The following is a 19,274-nucleotide window of genomic DNA, read 5'->3' as shown; positions in this document are numbered from 1 at the left end:
CTACAAGGAGCACCCAAACCACAAAATTTTCCAAAAATTCGTAAGTGAGCCTTCTAATCCAGTGCGCCTTATACACAGGAAATTATGATAAATAAAAGTGAATATGCATGAATACAATGAATTGCTACAACATACAGTATGTATTTATGAATGAAAACTTGAAAACTTTATTTCGAACATTAAAATAAAAACAGAACCAAAACAATAACTCAACAACAAAATAATGTTACATAACATGTCTCGAAAAAGGGTTGTAAGAGGCAGATGCTTATTTTCTCTACCCTTTAATGTTCCCTATTAAATAACAACAATAGTAATAATATTAATAATAACAGTTATGATATAACAACAGCAACAATAACAACAAAGTTAACCATAGTTGTAGACGCACTATTCCCAATCTCTCTTGTCACTCATACCCCATTTTCTTCATCTCTGTATTCCGCCAGTAATGTTTTTTTGTATTTAAATTTGAACAAGTGAATAATTGGACATTGTTTGATCTCGTCTAAATTGTTCCAAAGTTTGACTCCACACACAGACACACACATACTTTCCTGGTTGTTCTCACCTTTGGGGTTATGAATTTACTACAGCCCCTTAAATTATAATTTCCCTCTTTCTGAATGAATACTCTTTGGATGTTTTATTTATAAATGGATCTATTGATTGTAGTGGTGATACCAGATCTAAAGAAAATTATGTTTTATAAATTAATACATTTTCAATTTTTTTTAATGCAACCCTAGTTCCTGCAATAGTTTTAATTTCATGCATTTTATAGTCTAATGTGCTTTATATTTCAAGAATATCGAGCAAAATACTGTTTTGTATGGTGCACCCTTCATCCCAGTGTGCCTTACCGTCTTTAAAACACACTAACAAGAAAAATAATTTAAACTGCATTAAAAGTAAAAAGGAAATGTATGAAAACAAAAGAGAAGTCATTACCATGGTACCAGGATTTTTCCCATAAGCGTCAACACGCGGATACAACTCGACTTGACAAAAAAAACACATTAGTATTCATTGTGCACACTTCACATTTTCATGTTAGACAACAACGTTGAGAACGTGTTTATCATGCTGGCCTGTTCATTAAATGTACTCAATTCTTGTTTGCTAGCATATGTTACACGCCATTGAACATCTGGGGGCACGCATAGATAAACCGGATGCTAATAAAATCACCAACTGGCGAAAGCGATGAGAAACACTGATTTAACTGATACTGGGAAAGCCACAGAAAACAAGAAACGTGGTAAACACCTAGTACAGTGGAACCTCGGTTTTCGAACGCATCTCAGTTCAAACAAATCGGAGTCCGACCAAAAATTTTGAGAAATTCTTGCTTTGCTGTTCAGTCCAAAAATCGGAGTTTGAACGCCGGTAATGCGTGAGTGCGTACGCTAGGGTGCGATGCTGAGCGGCGTACGGGTGTAGATTGCTCTGTTCCTGACCATGCAGCAAAGTTGCTACAGGTGAAAAAGAAAAGTAGTGCGTACGACTATTGCATTTAAGAAAGAAATAATAGCAAAATATGAAGGTGTGCCAGTGTCTGATCTTGCTAGGGAATATCCCACTGTCCACCTGCGCTTTCTGCTGACCACCACAAAGGTAAGAAATCCTATGCATAATTATTTTCTTTCTCCTTTATTTTTTATTTTTACACGTTCATGTTAGCGTAATATTTCGTACGGAAGATTACAATAACGCAAACGTACGATTAGCCTGGGTTAGCTTCATGTTTACGTTAAACATTCAGGGTGTTGGAACGCAGCCCCCTTTCCAATGAACCTCTCACCGCTTGTTGCGGAGACCCGGGTGTTAAATGACTTGTAAATGACCTAATTTTTTTATTTTTACTCTTTCATGTTACAGTAATCTTTCGTACTGAAGATTACGATAACGCGAACGTACGATTAGCCTGGGTTGGCTTCATGTTTACGTTAAATATTTAAGGTAAACATTCAGGGTGCTGGAACGTATTAAAACGATTTACATTATTTTTATCGGGAAATATTATTTCGGTGATCGAAAAAATCGGTTTTCGAACAGGGTTCTGGAATGGATTATGGTCGAGAACCGAGGTTCCACTGTACAATGTTTTCTTATCGTTGTTTTTTTTTTTGTGTATTTTTTAACTGGAACGTTTGCAGTGTGTAGCTGTGTATTAGGTAATTTATGTGTCTGTCAGGACCAGAACGGAAACAGTACCGAATTGCGTTACGTTTCTCACAAGTTTTATTGAAGGGAAGAGGAAGGGCTGCGCCCACGATCCGGTGTTCGCTGGGCGTGGGAAGCAAGTCGCTCTTGTACTCAGATTGTGATCCGAACACGGAAGTGGATCTTCCATAGCGAGTGATGGCGGTGTCAGGGATGGAAAAACTGGTCAATGGCCGAGACAGGAGAGCAAAAACGTGGTTGGGATCGGAAACGAGTCGTAAGCCAGAATGGGAGAGTAGACGTAGTCAGGGACGAAAAGAGGTCGTAAGCCAGGACGGGAAGGCAGACGTGGTCAGGATCAAAACAGGTCGAAGCCGAAGACAGACGGGAGCAAACACATGACAGGTGGGAGTCAGGGTCAAAAAAGGCTTGCCTAGTATATACTGAGGTTCGCCGACGGACTGACAACAGGGGACTGACAGGACTGGGTTCAAATACTGACTGGGAGCCAATCAGAACCCGCAGCAGTTGGTGCCAAAAGAGCGGGCACAGCTGAGTCACATCAGTAATCATGACAGTGTCACATTTGACCCTAATCTGTCCTTCCAGTTAGAAATAAAGAATATTCCTAGAACAGCTTTTTTGCATCTTCGCAACATTGCAAAAATTTGCCATATGCTGTCCCAGTCTGAGGTTGCAGAGGTTATAATTCATAGGTTTATTATCTCCCGTCTTGATTACTTTCGTGTACTACTCTCTGGTCTCCCGAAGTCCAAAATCAAGAGCTTGCCGCTGGTAGAAAATGCTGCAGTGAGGCCTTTAACTAAGACAAGAAACTTTGATCACATTACCCCAATTTTGGCTGACCTTCACAAGATGTGATTTTATGGTTCTGTTGGCATCGTACAAAATTAGGCATGGACTTGGCCTCTCATATCTTTCAGATTTAATTTCCATCTATGTTCCTGCTTGGAGCCTTTTCTCAGAAAATGCTAGTCTACTAGTGATCCCAAGAGCCAAGAAGAAATCCGCAGGTTCGAGAGTGTTCTCCATTCGGGCCCCGGTGCTGTGGAATGCTCTGCCCGCAGAAATTTTATCTGCAACCACAGTGGAAATGTTTACTTCTAAGCTTAAAACACACGTCTGTTCTATAGTATATGAATAACTTCTATTTTATGTTGACAAGATCTGTGTATTATTTGTTATTGCAACATCCACTGCAGCCTGGTCCTCCTGGAAGGGGGGTTATCTCATTAGCAACCTCTCCTCAAGGTTTCTTAATGTCCTCATGTTGAGGATTTGAGTTTTTTCTTGCCCTCATGAAGATTTTAGATCAGCGGATGGTGTAATAAGAGTATGTAGTCTGTACAGCACCTTCATCATCCGGTTCCTGTTGTTTTTTTGGTATAAGGCAACATCCTCTTCAGAGAAGGGCCGGAATTCAGTAATGACAGGCAACAGTGAGTGAAAACACTGATACATAGATGTCAGCCTCATATAAATTGATTTAATGATTTCAAAGTATTTTTCATTTTTTAATAAAAATGTTTAACTTAATTTAGGAATTTTGTTTTTAGATTCCATTAATATTAGAGAAAGGAGCTAAAGCCTCTTTAAACTTCTGCAGATACACCCAGGTGCTATTGTTAAATGTCTACTTTTTAAAATTAGGTTGAGTGCACTTACTTTAAACAGTGTGTTTGTGACTTCTTTATCTCATTTTTTCTTTATTACAAGTATAATATTTTATGTCTGTATTACATGTTTACCCCGGAGTGCCGTGTCTAATCTCGTTGCATGCAATGTTTCGCTGCGTTGCCATGCCATCGATGACAATAAAAACAATTAGATAGATAGATAGATAGATAGATAGATAGATAGATAGATAGATAGATAGATAGATAGATAGATAGATAGATAGATAGATAGATAGATAGATAGATAGATAGATAGATAGATAGATAGATAGATAGATAGATAGATAGATAGATAGATAGATAGATAGATAGATAGATAGATAGATAGATAGATAGATAGATAAATACTTTATTCATCCCTGAAGGGAAATTCACATTTCCAGCAGCATCCCTGAGCTGAGAACAATACAATAATAAAGCAAAAAAAATACAATATACAAATACCCAGTGTGACGTGCAAATGCCCACTGTAGCGTGTTATATATAATATCTAAATACTGCTACACAGAATACATATTGCAATAAAATTCGGTAATATGCAATGTAGGTGGTGTGGTTTAATGTGGGCTTTTACTCTGCCGGGTAGAGTTAAAGAGCCTCATGGCAAGAGGAAGAGAATCTCTCTCTCTTCAGTCAATTAGATTCTATTGTAAGTTAAATCATATCGGGATGTTTTCTCCGGTCTCTCAAAGTCCAAAATCAAGAGCCTGCAGCTGGTACAAAATGCTGCAGCGAGGCTTTTCACGAAGAAAAGAAAGTTTGATCACATGACCCTGATTTTAGCTAACCTGCATTGGCTCCCTGTTAGTTTAAGATGTGATGTTAAGGTTCTGTCAGTATTATACAAATTCATGCATGCAGTGATTCCAAGAGCCAAGAAGAGAACCGCAGGTTCGAGAGGGTTTTCCATTTGGGCCCCAGTGCTGTGGAATGCTCTTCCCCCTAAGATTCGATCAGCAACCTCAGTGGAACTGTTTAAATCTAGTCTTAAAACACACTTATATTCTACAGCTTATGTATGACCTATATTTCATGTTGACAATATCTGTGTATGATTTGTCATTGCATGATCCGTTGCAGCCTGGTCATCCTGAAAGGGGGATTACCTCATTTGCAGTCCCTTCTCAAGGTTTCTTCCTTTTCCTCATGTTGAGGTTTTTGAGTTTTTCCTTGCCCTCTTGTAGGTTTTAGATCAGGCGATGGTGTAATAACAGTCTGTGGTTTGCAATCATCTGTGGTCTGTGCAGCCCTTTGAGACTCCTTGTGATAAACAGCTATACAAATAAACATGACTTGACTTTTCTGATTAATAAATTGTAGTCAGCAGAAACAGCTTTGGGAGTGGGGCCTTGCTGGCGACATCCGATGGACATAATAAAAACTGCATGTCGTTCGTTGTAATTGCAGCTTATTTTTGTCTTGCGCTTCTCTCAGCTTTATTTCGCGTAACTGATTAAATCTGTTGGTGGACCCGATACAACCCAGGGGCCATAGTTTGCTCACCCCTGCTGTAGGACTACATGTTTAAATTGTTAAACTCGTGATTACAAATTACCTAGTGCAATCCTAATTTATTTTTGCATCGCAATCATGTTCTCGTATCTTCTGCTGTTGATTCAAAAGAAGGAAAGGAACAGAAATAAATCCCGGCTTTAAAATTGAGTTACAGAGCCAGTTGGAACACGCTGCTCCCTCCTTCTGTTCACAAGACTCAGTTGGACTTTAACAGTGAAATGTTGCGTTTAATGTCACAGAAAGGATAAGCAATAACATATTTTTTTTATTGGCTGGCTTTTTTATGGAGAGATGATTGAACAGCAAACACTTTGGCTAATATTATATTTATAATATCACAACAGCGGGACAAAAGAGCAATACAAACCAGATCATCTTATACATGAAGTCGTCCGTGTAAAACAATTTCATTCTTTCTTAATCAAGCGTACGTTATAACATCAATTTCGATTTTTTTTTCTCGCTGAGGATTTTGTCATCAGGTACACCCAAAAAACTGTGTACTAAAGTTTGAATGATTCCACAAAAGTGTGCATTGTTCTTTAGCAAATGTTCAGAAAGTTTTTCTCTTTTTGTCCTGATTATTCATTGCACTAAGCTGTGCCCGCTTGTTTGGTGCCAGCTGCCACTGGTTACCTGATTGGTTTCCCCTCCTATTTAAGCTCAGTGCTTTCACTCGCCCTTTGTCAGTCCGTCAGCGGACCTCTGTTTACACAAGGCAAGCATTTTGACTCCGACTCCCTTCGATCCCGTTTTCTATCCCACTCGTCTGTTCCTGATTCACCGTTTGTCTCCGGCTACGACCCGTTTTTTTTTTGCCCCCCGACCACGTTCTGATCTCTCGTCCCGGCTAACAACCCGTTTTTGACCACCTACCACGTTCTGCTCTCCCATCCCAGGTAACGACCCGTTTTTCCCGTTTGACCACGCTACGAGCTCGTCATGCACGTTAGATAGCGGTCTGGCGTGGAAAGAAAGGAACCCAGAGACCGACGAGATCGATTCCAATTGCTCGAGTTGTTATCGGACGGATGGGGTTGATAACAGACAGGACGGAATGGACAGACATGATAGATGATGAAACAGGATACCGAAAATAAACCAGACAAACAAGACGGGAACAAAAACTGGAGACAATAATAAACGGGACAAAAATAGACAGGAACGAAACTGGAAACCAATATTAGACAGGACAAATATAAACGGGAACGATACCGGACTGGAAATACCAACAGGAAAACCGGAGTCCGAACCCACGTCTTGCAGGGCAGAGGTTTGTTGACGGACTGACAAAGTAAGAGAGAGCGCACTGAGCTTAAAAAGACGGAAAGCCAATCTGTTAATGACCCGCAGCTGGCGCCACACGGGCTGGGGCAATTGGGCGCCATGGCAACCGTGACAGTTATAAAGAATGGTTGTTGATTAATTCAATAATGTATTACTTGTCTTTTGACTGCTGGATTACTAATATGTATGCTATAATATTTGTATTTGTAAAAAATGAAATAATTTATTATTTTCAAATTACAATTAATAATATATCATTAAGTGATGTCTCCTTTATTTGGGATTACAAAAAACAAGAGAATTGATTTGATTTCAGATAATCATCAATACAATTTCCATCTTTTAAGGCTCGTAATTCCACTTTATTACATATTCTTAATTTGCAATATTTATCAGTTTATTTTAAATTGATTTCTATTTTCCTTATTTCCTCCAATTTAATCCAATACTCATACATATATAGAAAATTCTTCATGGAAATTATAATAAAAGGATCACATTCGAAATAATGTGGAGGTTGCAACTGGTCTTGCGGCGCAGTGGTTAGTGCGTGTGCGGCACAGTTCTGAGGTCGTGGGAACCTCCTGCGTGGGTCCAAATCCAGCTACCGGCCTTACTGTGCGGAGTTTGTATGTTCTCCCCGTGCTTGCGTGGGTTTCCTCCGGGCACTCCGGTTTCCTCCCACATTCCAAAGACATGCATTTCAGGTGAATTGGCCGGTCCAAATTGTCCCTAGGTGTGACTGAGCGAGTGAGTCGTCTGTCCCCGTGTGCCCTGCGATTGGCTGGCAACCAGTTCAGGGTGTCCCCTGCCCATTGCCCGCAGATGGCTAGGATGGGCTCCAGCCCCCCCGCGACCCTAATAAGGATAAGCTGTACAGCTAATGAGACGAGATTTCAAATATATTTTTTTCGAAATTCATAATTGTCTTCAACCGAAAGACTTTGAAATTCCTTTGACGACAGAAAAGCAACAATAACTGTATAAATTCGCATATAAACCAAATTTAGAACAATAACATCTGATACGGAAGCAGCTAATTTGTGCATAAAACAAAATAAACACAAGGGGGCGTAAGACAGGAGCCCATGTTTGGGTCTCTGTTGCTGACTCGGGTGCTTCTGTATCTCATTCCCCAAATTGTTTGTGAGGGACCACATCTTATTTTGATGTGATTAAGTGTGTTTTATTGCCTAGGTTTTGCCGATAACAATGACTCCTAAGAAAGCTAGTGGTAAAGGGAAGGAAATGTAGAAAAGAGTGACACCAATGGTCAAGTTGCTATTTTTAGGCAATTTTTAGGGGGTATTATTGGCTTATATGCTTATATAAGGTATGCCTTCAAAATGACATTTTCTAATTCATTCTTTTGGAAAAACAATACATTAATGCAATCAAATCAATTAGCCATACTTTGTTTACATGATGACCACAAAAACATCTTTCACAATAGCAATAAAAGTCCCCAAATTTACGACCAGTTAGAGTCAATATCTAAAGCCCAAGCCTGAGTCCGAGCCCGATCTGAGTTTCAGCCCGTCACTCATTAGATTTTGGTCGTGCTTCTCTCTCGCTGAGTTTTTTTTTGTTATTATCCATCCGTCTTTGTTTTTCTTTGTCTCTTTGCCGCTCTAATTCTCAAAGATCCATGCTAAATTCTTTAGGATGTACTAATGCTGTGGTTTACGGCTCAATTTTTAACCTGTCAATATGATGGAAGGGCTTAAAATTTAACATCATCTCTTAAAAAATCTGTAATTTATGGGAAAATGTCAGTACTGTTACCTCTGCAGACAAGTGAATTTTAAAAATGTACATGTTTATACAGTCTTGTTTGGATTTCATCACAAAAGACATGTTTAAATTAGTTAAAACAAATCATCTTCCCTCCCGAGTCCTCATAAATTGAATATGAAATTTTGGGTATTCTTTGGGTAAGGTCCTGCAAATCTAGTTAATTGGTTGGGCTGGGACTTTGTCCGGCTTCAATGTCTGGGGGCCTGGGTCATGCCGGACTGAAAATTTTAGGCTCAATCTTACTTCAGATGAATGCATTCAATTTCCTCCGTGACAGGCAAAGACGAAGTCCTTAAGTCCAGTTCATCCCCATTCCTAGTGGGGGCATAGGTGGACCTCCATCGCAGCAGCACGATCTTCTTGAGATGTTTGACTGTGTTGTTCTTGACACTGACAAAGCAGAAGGTATTGATCATGCTATTGCTCATAGCCAGACATTCGATGATGTAAAAAACCACCAGTGAGTTCTTCTGGCGGGAGATGAACGTAGGGTGAAAATCCCGCAGGATGGTAAAACCATAATACGGCGCCCAACACAGGATATAAGCCATCAAGATCGCGATGAGAACCACCACGGTCTTACGGCGGCAACGCAGACGTTTCCTGATCTGCTCCGTCTGGACTCCGGGTACATTCTTGAACCAGAGCTCGCGGGAAATCTGGGTATAGCACATAGCCATGACAATAACTGGCCCCACGAACTCCACGGCGAACACCAAGAGGAAGTAGAAGCGGTAGTAAGCCTGTTGGTCCACAGGCCAGATCTGGGCGCAGAAGACTTTGTGAGTGGCGGGCGCAGCACCTCCTTGAGGGTACTTGATTTCTGAGGCGAAGTAGGCGGACGGGATCGAGATGAGGATTGGAATAATCCAAACACCCGTTATCAGGCAGTAGGCCGTTTCGTACTTCATTCGGGGCTTCAGAGGATGGACTATCGCCATGTATCTAGAAATAGAAGATTTTTCCATAAAAAAGACATTTCAAAGGACATCAACAGGCTCATAAAGATTATTTTTTGTTCTTCAAAGTCTATCTAGTGTCTGGCTAACACCACAGTTCCCTTTAAAATAAGAACAATCAGGCTTAGGGACAGTTTAGTCCCATTTATGTTGAATTTAGAAAAGATAAATGCAATCCTGAGATCAAAAGGTTGGCATATATGTGGATAAAAAAAAAATAATACAATAGCCACGCAAGCCTCCCAATGGCCCACATGGCCCACATCTATGCGATATCCTATATATCTGCTTTCACTTCTTACTGTTCAGTCAATTTTCACCCACCTGATTTTGTTTGATAGGGACCACATCTCATTTTATGGTAATTTAGTGCGTTTTATTTTTCCCCATAACGATGGGTCTCCAGTCAGTTCCTTATTAGGAAAGGTGGAAAACAGTGACGACAACAGTTGAGTACAAGAGGGATATTTTTGCAAAGAAGGTACAGTACATGATTTAAAGTTGTTTTGTTTGTTTCATTATTACCATCATTCTCATGTACCAGAACTGGATCAGGACCCAAATGCGTGACGTTCTCACACAAGCCTTTTATTTTACGGGAAATGGGGAGGCATGCACGTTAGGCAGCAGTCAGGCGTGAAATGATAGGAAGCCAGAGGCCGACGAGATCGATACCAATTGCCCGAGTTGATATCGGACGGATGGGGTCGATACCGGACAGGACGGGACAGACAGGATAGATAATGAAACAGGATATCGAAAATAAACAGGACAAACTAGACGGGAACAAAAATTGGAAACCAAAATTAAACAGGACAAAATAAACAGGAACAACACCGGTCAGGAAATATCAACAGGAACAGAACAGAGTCGAAACCCATGTCTTGCGGGGCAGAAGTTCGTTGACGGACTGACAAACGAAAAATGAGAGCACTGAGCTTAAAAAGACAGAAAGCCAATCTGTCAATGAGTCGCAGCTGGTGCCACACGGGCGGGGCGAATTGGGCGCCATGGCAACCGTGACAATTATTTTATTATTTAAGATCTATATATTTAAATAATGATTATTGTTTTGGTATATTTTTCAATAATATTTTAGGGAGGTCTTTTAGTATGTGGTTAGCTTAAAGTAGTTTTGGGGAGTCGCCGTAGGTGCAAGGTAAGCCTATATGTGTATACAGTATTTTGCCTATGCATAGAAAATGAGTGTTCATATGTTATTTCTAAACTAATTTAGAAAATATGTTCCTTCCAGATGCCCTACACTACTTTCAGTTGTACTGTTGTTCTGATGCACATACTGTACAAGCACTTCCTTCTAAATAATATTGCCTATTTTTTTCTAACAGTCTTTTTTATCTTATTGTTATCTTTTAAGTATTTAATACACGTGGAAGATCTATTATCATCTCAAACAATGTTGACTATGTTGTTATCAAAGACAATAGAAAAGGCAATTCTATCTATTATTGTCATTGGTATTATTACTTTTGATAATTAAATTGAATTGTCTTTATTAGGTATAAACATCTGTAACGCTGACCTTGAGCCTGCCTGGGAAAATATTATCAGCCATTAGACAGGTCTGCGGAACAGAAAAGGTTGGGGACCACTGCACTTGATAATAAACAAGGGTAGTTCACAGTACATTGGAAATGAAGCAGTCGGTTCATGATTTGATGTGGCTGATGCCAACTAAATGGATTCAAACAACTCAGATGAATTGTAAATGGCACATGATATTTGCTTAACGGTTTCACTCTACACATTCAGCCCACACGCACTATTAAGTCTGGATTGCCCTTTACACTGAAAACATGTATTATTTATGACTGTACAAAAATGACAATATACTCTGTGCAATGGACCAAGGAGAATGCGGGACTGCTCTTGCTCTTTTCAAGTCAATGAAAGTGGAGATCCAATTTCCCTTAGTTTGTACGACAAAGGCAAACAATGAGTTGAAGAAAACCCAATACTGTCCATTGATTTTTACATAGTAGCCTTATCTTTACTCTACCACTCATTGACATACGAAGTGTAAATGTTTTTTTTAACGAATCATCTGTTAGCTTCCATGGCAAAGGAGGAAGAGTAATTACCACATGTGGCACTTATTATTCATTAATGCTGAAATGATTTACTCTTTCCATCATTAAAATACATGTGGGACTGTGCGCTTAAAGAGGCTTTGGCATAAAACATTAAATCTGGAAAGAGGTGTTATTCTATGGAAAGGGGACAAGAGTCTCATAAACTGGACCACCAGCAGCCAGGGAGTGTGGAGCTGGGTTTTGGTTCCCATAACGACTAGGGTAGTAGGGGCACCATTTTCTGTAGTGTCTAGGGTAAGTTTAGCCTTGTGGCGCCCATCCCTCTCCAGGCCAACAAATGTTTCCACCCAGTCTTGAACTTGGGACCTTTGGCGTGTTGGTCAAATGTGCTAACCACTGCACTACAAAAACTTGTGTCGAATCTCCACACACCAACTTCTCGTTATCCATGACCATTTTATTTGCACAAGGTCCCTCAGCTGCACCCATCCCCTGTCCTGGTGGTGAGGAGAGGGTCCCTATCCTGGCAGTGAGGACATGGTCACTCAGCTGCACCCATCCCCTGTTTCAGTGGCAGAGTACTGTCTGTTGCCCCATCGCCTGTTCAGGCAGCAAGAGGACCGTCCCTCAGCGTTTCTGTCCCCTATTTCCATACCCTGTTCAGGCAGCAAGAGGAAGGTCCCTCAGCGCTTCTGTCCCCTGTTCCCATTCCCTGTCCTGGCGATGATGAGGGTGCCTGTCTTGGTGGCAAAGGTCCTTTAGCCTCTTCTGTCTCATGTTCGAGTGGAGAGGACAAGGGTGTCTATTCCCTGTGCCTGCAGCAAAGGACTGTCTGCTGCACCCAATACCTGTCCAAGCAGTGAGGAGAAAGTCCCTCAGCCGATTCCTTTCCTTGATCCAGGGGGAAAGGACAAGGTTCCTCAGCGACACCCAACCCCTCTCTCGATGATAAGGATAGGGTCCCTTTTGGAGCGGCTAAGACAAGGTCCCCCAGCCTCTTCTGTCCCGTTTTGGTGGGGGAGGACTTCCTCCCAAAAATGTTACCTGTCTTGGATGCAAGGAATAGGTCCCTCGGTTGCTTCTGGTCCCATTTCTTTTCCGTCTTTCATTTTCCTGTCTATCTGCCTTTCCATGTCACGTATGTTGTTTTTTTTTTAATTATTTTGATAGTTTGATATTTGTTTTCTACCCGATGGTTTGGATGTTACTTTTTTGAGGATTTTACCAAACGATTCCATGTTTTCTTTGAGCACCCCAGCATCTGTTCCCACTCCACTGCACTTTTGATTTCTTTCGACAAAATGTGACTAGGGGCATGCTGATACAACACCGATAAAAATGTGAGAATAGTCACTCGACATGCCCTTGAATTTTGCATGCATTACACAAGAGGATATTTTTGCTCCTGTGTGTATATGTTTATTTATTTGTTACATCGTGGGCTGAATTAAACGATAATATCCAGAGTTGAGGATTCATTTATGCCAAATAATTGTATTTGAACTTAGGATAAAGGCCAATAAAGGCCAAATATGAAGTCAGCGTTATAGGCCTGATAGAAAATAAGACTCAATATTTAGTTACATGGAGCCCATGCTGGAGTATTCAATATCGACTTAAAAAATAAAAATAGAATATATGAAAACAGGGCAGCACGGTGGAGCGGTGGTTAGTGCGTGTGCGGCACAGTTCTGAGTTCATGGGTTCAAATCCAGCTACCAACCTTCCTATGCGGAGTTTGCATGTTCTCCCCATGCTTGCGTGGGTTTCCTCCGGGCACTCCGGTTTCCTCCCACATTCCAAAAACATGCATGTCAGGTTAGTTTGCCGGTCCAAATTGTCCCTACGGGTGAATGAGCGAGCGAATTGGCTGTCCCTGTGTGCCCTGTGACTGGCTGGCAACCAGTTCAGGGTGTCCCCTGCCCACTGCCCGAGTTCAGAGCGACCTGCTTCCCGCGCCTAGCAAACACCGGATCGTGGGTGCAGCCCTTCCTCTTCCCTTTAATAAAACTTGTGAGAAACGCAATTGGGTCCTGTTCCCGTTCTGATCCTGACAATTGCAATGAAACAAACGTGTTTACTCCCTAGCTGGCTGCTACAGACAGATTGCAGTTTTTAATATAAAATGTAATTACAAGCGCATAATCACAAACTGCGTTTTGAGCTGACTTTGACTTATGAATCTATTCAGTACGTAATAAACAACAATGATTTTGCTTTCTAATACGTCAAATGAATTGTTCTCCTTAGGCTACTTATGCATGTGCCGGTTGCTGGATGTCAGACGCTAACCATGTTCGCTAATACATAAACTGCATTAAGACGATAAGGCTCGAAGTCTTTGTTGGGGGATTCGCGCACAACAATGCTTGACACCACTGAAAACGTGATTTATTATTTCTTTCCCCTAATACCCTTGTATTACTGACATGACGGTGCAATTTGCTTGCTGGGTATTAAGGCAATGTGTCTACTGGAGCGACAAAATACCCATAATTAATGTGGTATTTAGAATTAATGTTAATTTTCAATCCATTGGAAAATCAATCATAACAATGTTGATGACAACATATTTTAAAATAATGAATATATCTCAATACACTGCAAAGTCTAGAATGCGAAAAAAAAATACAAAAAAACAACACTTGTGCTGCCAAAATTGAAAAGCGTTTGCACAATAACCTTAAAACCTGAAAAAGACAATAGTTAGACCTGTTTTACACTTGAGGTACGCATATTCAAAGCTTTCATTCCTAAGCTATGAACCAGCTTTAAATGTGATTTTTCTATTAAAAATGGCATGCGTTTTATTTGACCACTAAATGTCGCCGTATTGTGTCATACAACCCGAAATGAGTGTTAAAAAGTACATTGAACTGTCAGGACCAGAACGGAAACAGGACCCAATTGCGAAACCTTTACCACAAGTTTTATTGAAAGAAAGAGGAAAGGCTGCGCCCATGATCCGGTGTTCGCTGGACGAGGGAAGCTAGTCGCTCTCGCACTCGGACTGTGATCCGAACATGGAAGTGGATCTTCCGTAGCGAGCGATGGTGGTGTCAGGGACCGAAAAACTGGTCGGTAGCTGGGTCGTAAACGAGTCGTAAGCCATGACGGGAGAGTAAATGTAGTCGGGATCAAAAATGGGTCGTAAGTCGGGACGGGAGAGCAGACGTGGTCGGAATCAAACAGGTCGGAGCCGTTGACAAACGGGAGCAAAAACGGGACAAGCGGGAGTCAGGGTCGAAATATAAACATAAACAGAGGTTCGCAGACGGACTGACAACAGGGGATTGACAGGACTGGGTTTGAATAGGGACAGGGAGCCAATCAGAACCCGCAGCGATTGGTGCCAAATGAGCGGGCACAGGTGATTCACATCGGTAATCATGACAGGAACAATACAACCAACAGAGAATCAAAGTGACTAACTCATGTAGATTTGTAAGGTTTTTGGGTTACACATAGCAGAATGTGTGTGTGTTTGTTTATTATTTACGTCAATATTAATTGTTCTTTTCTTTTTTACCACTGGGAGGCGTTACTTTGTATTTTATGTGATCAGGGTGTGCAGGACCAAAGCCTTCATGGGGCCCAACTAGAACTCTTACCATGTTCGACTCCAGGGGTGGGCAACTCTTTGGAATTAGGGGCCGCAATGCCGCCGCAAGTGAGATGATATAATTAATTTTAAATAGTTTCATCAAATTGATTTTGAAACGACCACAATTAGCAAAAGAGTATATTAGGTCCCTGTTTTAAGCAACTTCATTTGTTATCTAGGGTTTTTTCTAGGGTTTTTTAGTATTCCTGAAGTCCGATTTTTATTGAAGTTCTGTAGTTTTTTGTGTCGTGTTACTGTAATTTTTTTTTTCCTTTTTTTGGAATATTTTTGAAGTGATTTTTATGGAGTATTTCTATAGTAGTATTTTTATTTTTATTTCTGTAGTGCTTTTGTTGTTTTTCTAAAGTAGAATTGTTGTATATTTTGTATTATTACAGTAGTATTTCTGTTTTTCTCTTTTGTATTTCCATATTAGAATATTTGCTGTATATCTGTAGTATTTCTGTAGTATTTATGTAGTACAGTGTTACTGTAGTTCTATTTTTGTAGTATTTTTGTGATATTTCCATAGGATAATGCTTGTAGTAGTGTTATACTGTAGGTGTAATTTGCAGTTTTTCTATAGTAAACCTCGTGTAGTAGTATTTTTGTAGTAATATTTCTCTAGTGGCTGTTTATATTACAGTATTATGTAATGGTATGTTTTAGTATTTCAATAGAAGTATAATTGATTTACTTCCAAAGCAGTATTTTGGTAGTATTTTTTAGTATGTCTTAAGTCATATTTCTTTAGTATTTTTGTAATATTACTGTAGTTATCTTTTTGTAGTATTTCTGGAGTAAATAATTCTGTCATAGTATTTTGTAATATAGTATTACTGTAGTTGTATTTCTGCTGTGTGCTGCCCATGTCCCATGCATTTATGAATAATGTACAAGTATATGCAAATTTCATTTATTATTTGTTTGTAAAATTATAAGCCCCTCTTTTTCAAGCACTACATTTGATTATTTCCATTGAAAAATATACAATAAACTTTTTTTTCAGTTGTTTTCATGACATATGTTCAATATTGTGATAATTAAAATCAATTTATGGTAAAAAAAGATAAATGATTAAATAGAAACTACAGGAATCACTCGCTGTGTCGCAGTTTACTTTTTGCAGTTTTTATGTTTTGCGGATTTTCATTGTGCGTTGCATTCTGCATTCTCATTGGCTAAACAGTCGCCCTGCCCCTTTTCTGCCTGTGTCTGTGGGTCAATAACATTGTGGTCTAAGTTGTACATGTACGTAAAACAGCTTAATAAACCTACATTACGTACAAGCAAATCATTTTTGATTTAAAATTAATCTCAAAGTCATCATGTCAACAAAACACACCAGAACAACAGAAGAACTATCAGGCATAGTAGGTTTGCCTTCCATTGTCCACAAAATTGGATTCATCCACATGCTAAAGGAAGGTAAAAGCATTTTTAGGCCACCATTTTGTTTTCCCGATAACATACACATAATGGCAAAAACACATTATCTGAAGTAAAAAAGTGGATTTAATGGAAAAAACGCATTATCTGAAGTAAAAAAGTGGATTTAAAGCATTGCAATATAGCAACAAGATTATTTTTAAAATGACAATTTGAAAGTACAGAAGTTATGTGTAAAAAAATAAAAGTTTATATAGTACACTATGTTTAGTTGTTAGATTAATGATTGAGCCTGTGAAAATGATTTATTCCTTAGTGTAATGTATAATACATAGACTAGTATATAAATCCAAATGTACATGCATATGTGTTTTTGTGTGTATGTGGCTTATAGGCTCCAAAACCGCTGAACTATATTTTGTGAAAATATACACAGTGGTACTTCAGGCCTCTGGGAGTGTCTTTAGTTGGATTTTGTGGCAAGGCTCCCCCAATAAATAACAACAAAGTCCATAACATCTGCTTTTGTGGAGAAGCGCATCTAGAGCTGCATGTGGTCATAATTCTCTTTGGCACTCCCTGGTGCTTTTCAAACAATCTACAGTCCCAACAATCATACTCAAGTAGAATGTCCGGCCATTACGTTTGTTCAATATGTGTTATATCCACAGGCCTGTCCCTTATTATCCTTAACCATTTACAAGGACATTTTGAACAGCACGTCATTGGGATATTTTCATTCCCACAACCATCCCAGACTTGTTTGTGTTTGTTTCTGGTTTATTTGTTACGTTGTTACTTTATTCCTTATATTTTCTATTTCCTGTCTGTTTCTGGTTTGGACTTTTGTCAGGTTCGGTTTTGTTTGCACTTTTTTCAATTTAGTGTACTCGGGTTTGTTTGCCACTTTCTACCTCATTTCATAATTAAATACAATCCCTCTTTTTGAACCCCCCTGCCTCAGTTCCTGCTTCCCCCACATGGATTCGTCACTAACAAAACCTAACAATTATCATATTGTTTTACCATTTTCATTTGGCAAGCAGGATTAAAAAGCCTTATGGGCATTACGTAGCCATCAGGCAGCACTTGGCCCACCCTTGCAATAAGGAACATGTGAATACAATGAGAATACAAAATAGTGGTCCTACTCTTGTCTCTAGAGGATTAAAAACTGCTGCACCAAAGAGCAATTAAACTGTCAATCCCAATGTAGACGAATCTAATAGCAAGGAGAAGATAAGCGCTAGAAAATTTGCATACAAATGACCTTAAGAGCTTACCTGTCCACCGCGATGGCCAGCAAAGCGTTTGTGGACACATAAAGCGACACGGTACGCAGGTAGTTAACTGAAGCACACATGACCAAGCCGTGATCCCACGAAAGCTGTTTGACCACATAGTAGTCCACCAGGAAGGGGCAGCAGACCACGGCTACTAAAAAGTCAGACACCGCCAAATTGGCGATCAGCAAGTTGGTGAGGTTGCGCAACTTCTTATAGCGCATCAACGTGGCGATAAAAATGAAGTTTCCTAAACCGCATACAAGCACGATGCAAACCAGGACGGCTCCGATGACGATCGTGGCCACGTAGAAGGCAAGACCTTGGGTGGTATCGGGGATTTCGTCCTGAGGGATGCCGTAGTCCACGTCGTAGCTATCCGCGTAATGCTCCCACTTGCCTGAAGAGGGAGCCGTCAATAGGTGGCTGGTGTTTGACTCCGGCATATTTAGAAAGACTCCACTCATTATAATGAAAAGAAAAAAAGTGACGAGTGCATCGAGGTAACAGTCCCTCGTTGTTCTGAAACAAAGAGAGGATTTTGAAGAGGGTGCCTCATTTTTGGAGAAACATCCTGACCTGTAAAATGAAAGGCGTACGCATTATTCAACACCTGTTCAAGATTCTTATCGGAAAAATAAATTCCCCGAAGTTCTTAAGCTTGTTATCGAGGATGGCAGGCAGTGACACACTTATAGATACTGTATATGAAAAACTGCTGAGGGCACTATGGCGAGAAATGGCCTTGCTACAATTTATTGTAACCTTGTCACTAAATTAAGTTCCAAGTGGCCACAGGGCCTTTCAATTCAAACTACATCCTAGTAGGGAAGAACACGACAAGCTAGGAAGAAATTGAGGGCAAGGAATGTAAAACCAGAAATTGAATCAGAAAATAATTAACGCTCAATTCACTCGTGGTTAAAAATAAAACAAGCGAGATCAAATTGATTTTTCTTGACTTAATCCATGATTGCTTACTGAAACAATGAATCAAATTTTCTCCTTTTTTATACAAATACTTATGAAATATCTTTTTATTTAGGGACAATTTTTAATTTTTCACCACCAGATGTTGCTGTTTTGTGTTACAGAGCACAAGAAAAAATACAAGCTACGGAAATTCAAAGCCTTTTGCACAATTTGTGTACGCTTGGGGTACCTTCAACTGCAAGATGATGAACCTTGAGTTAGGAGATATAGATACTAATTACCTGGACTGAATTATTTTAAATAAGCAAGTTTATATATGAGTAACCAAATGCTTGCTTTTTGTTCAAATACAAATACTAATATGTTTTTCTTTGATGAATTAATTGTATTTGACCACTAAGAGGCGCTAGAAAATAGACAAGGCCTTATTTCTAAATACCTTTAAGATTTACAAAAAGAACATATTTTTTAAAATCATAACATGTATTTTATATTAAAGATCCTGAGATTTTCCATGAACGGAGTTGTTTGAATCAGAGTTTGGTTGTCATGAAAAAAATATTGTGAAATGAAAACTAGGAGAAATTAGT

At 39.7% G+C, this 19,274-nt stretch overlaps 1 protein-coding gene across 2 annotated transcripts; it reads right to left on the bottom strand.

Moving 5' to 3' along the window:
• Window positions 1–8,449: 8,449 nt before the first annotated feature.
• On the bottom strand, window positions 8,450–18,218 carry prokr1b (prokineticin receptor 1b). Of its 2 annotated transcripts, XM_088351574.1 has the most exons (3): window positions 17,752–18,218; window positions 8,921–9,407; window positions 8,450–8,852 (listed from the first exon to the last, which is right to left on the bottom strand). In XM_088351574.1, exons 1-3 carry the CDS (start codon window positions 18,216–18,218, stop codon window positions 8,778–8,780), a joined length of 1,029 nt encoding a protein of 342 aa, XP_088207700.1. In that variant the 3' UTR covers window positions 8,450–8,777. The 2 variants fall into 2 exon arrangements, with proteins under 2 accessions (XP_088207700.1, XP_088207699.1); XM_088351573.1 differs by having other exon boundaries at window positions 8,450–9,407.
• Window positions 18,219–19,274: the final 1,056 nt, after the last annotated feature.

The sequence above is a fragment of the Urocampus carinirostris genome, chromosome 13 (genome assembly GCF_059441175.1).
Source record: "Urocampus carinirostris isolate Australia breed hairy pipefish chromosome 13, RoL_Ucar_1.0, whole genome shotgun sequence".
NCBI classification, from domain to species: Eukaryota; Metazoa; Chordata; class Actinopteri; order Syngnathiformes; family Syngnathidae; genus Urocampus; species Urocampus carinirostris.
Note: the sequence above shows the minus strand (reverse complement) of the source record. Positions and strands in the feature narration are given on the sequence as shown.

What these genes read in the sequence shown, in the direction of transcription:
- prokr1b (XM_088351573.1), bottom strand. Translation starts at nt 18,218, where the DNA reads ATGAGTGGAGTCTTTCTAAATATGCCGGAGTCAAACACCAGCCACCTA. An exon ending in CTGGCCATCGCGGTGGACAG is followed by an intron (nt 9,408 to 17,751) that starts GTAAGCTCTTAA and finishes TTCTATTTCTAG; the next exon opens with ATACATGGCGATAGTCCATC.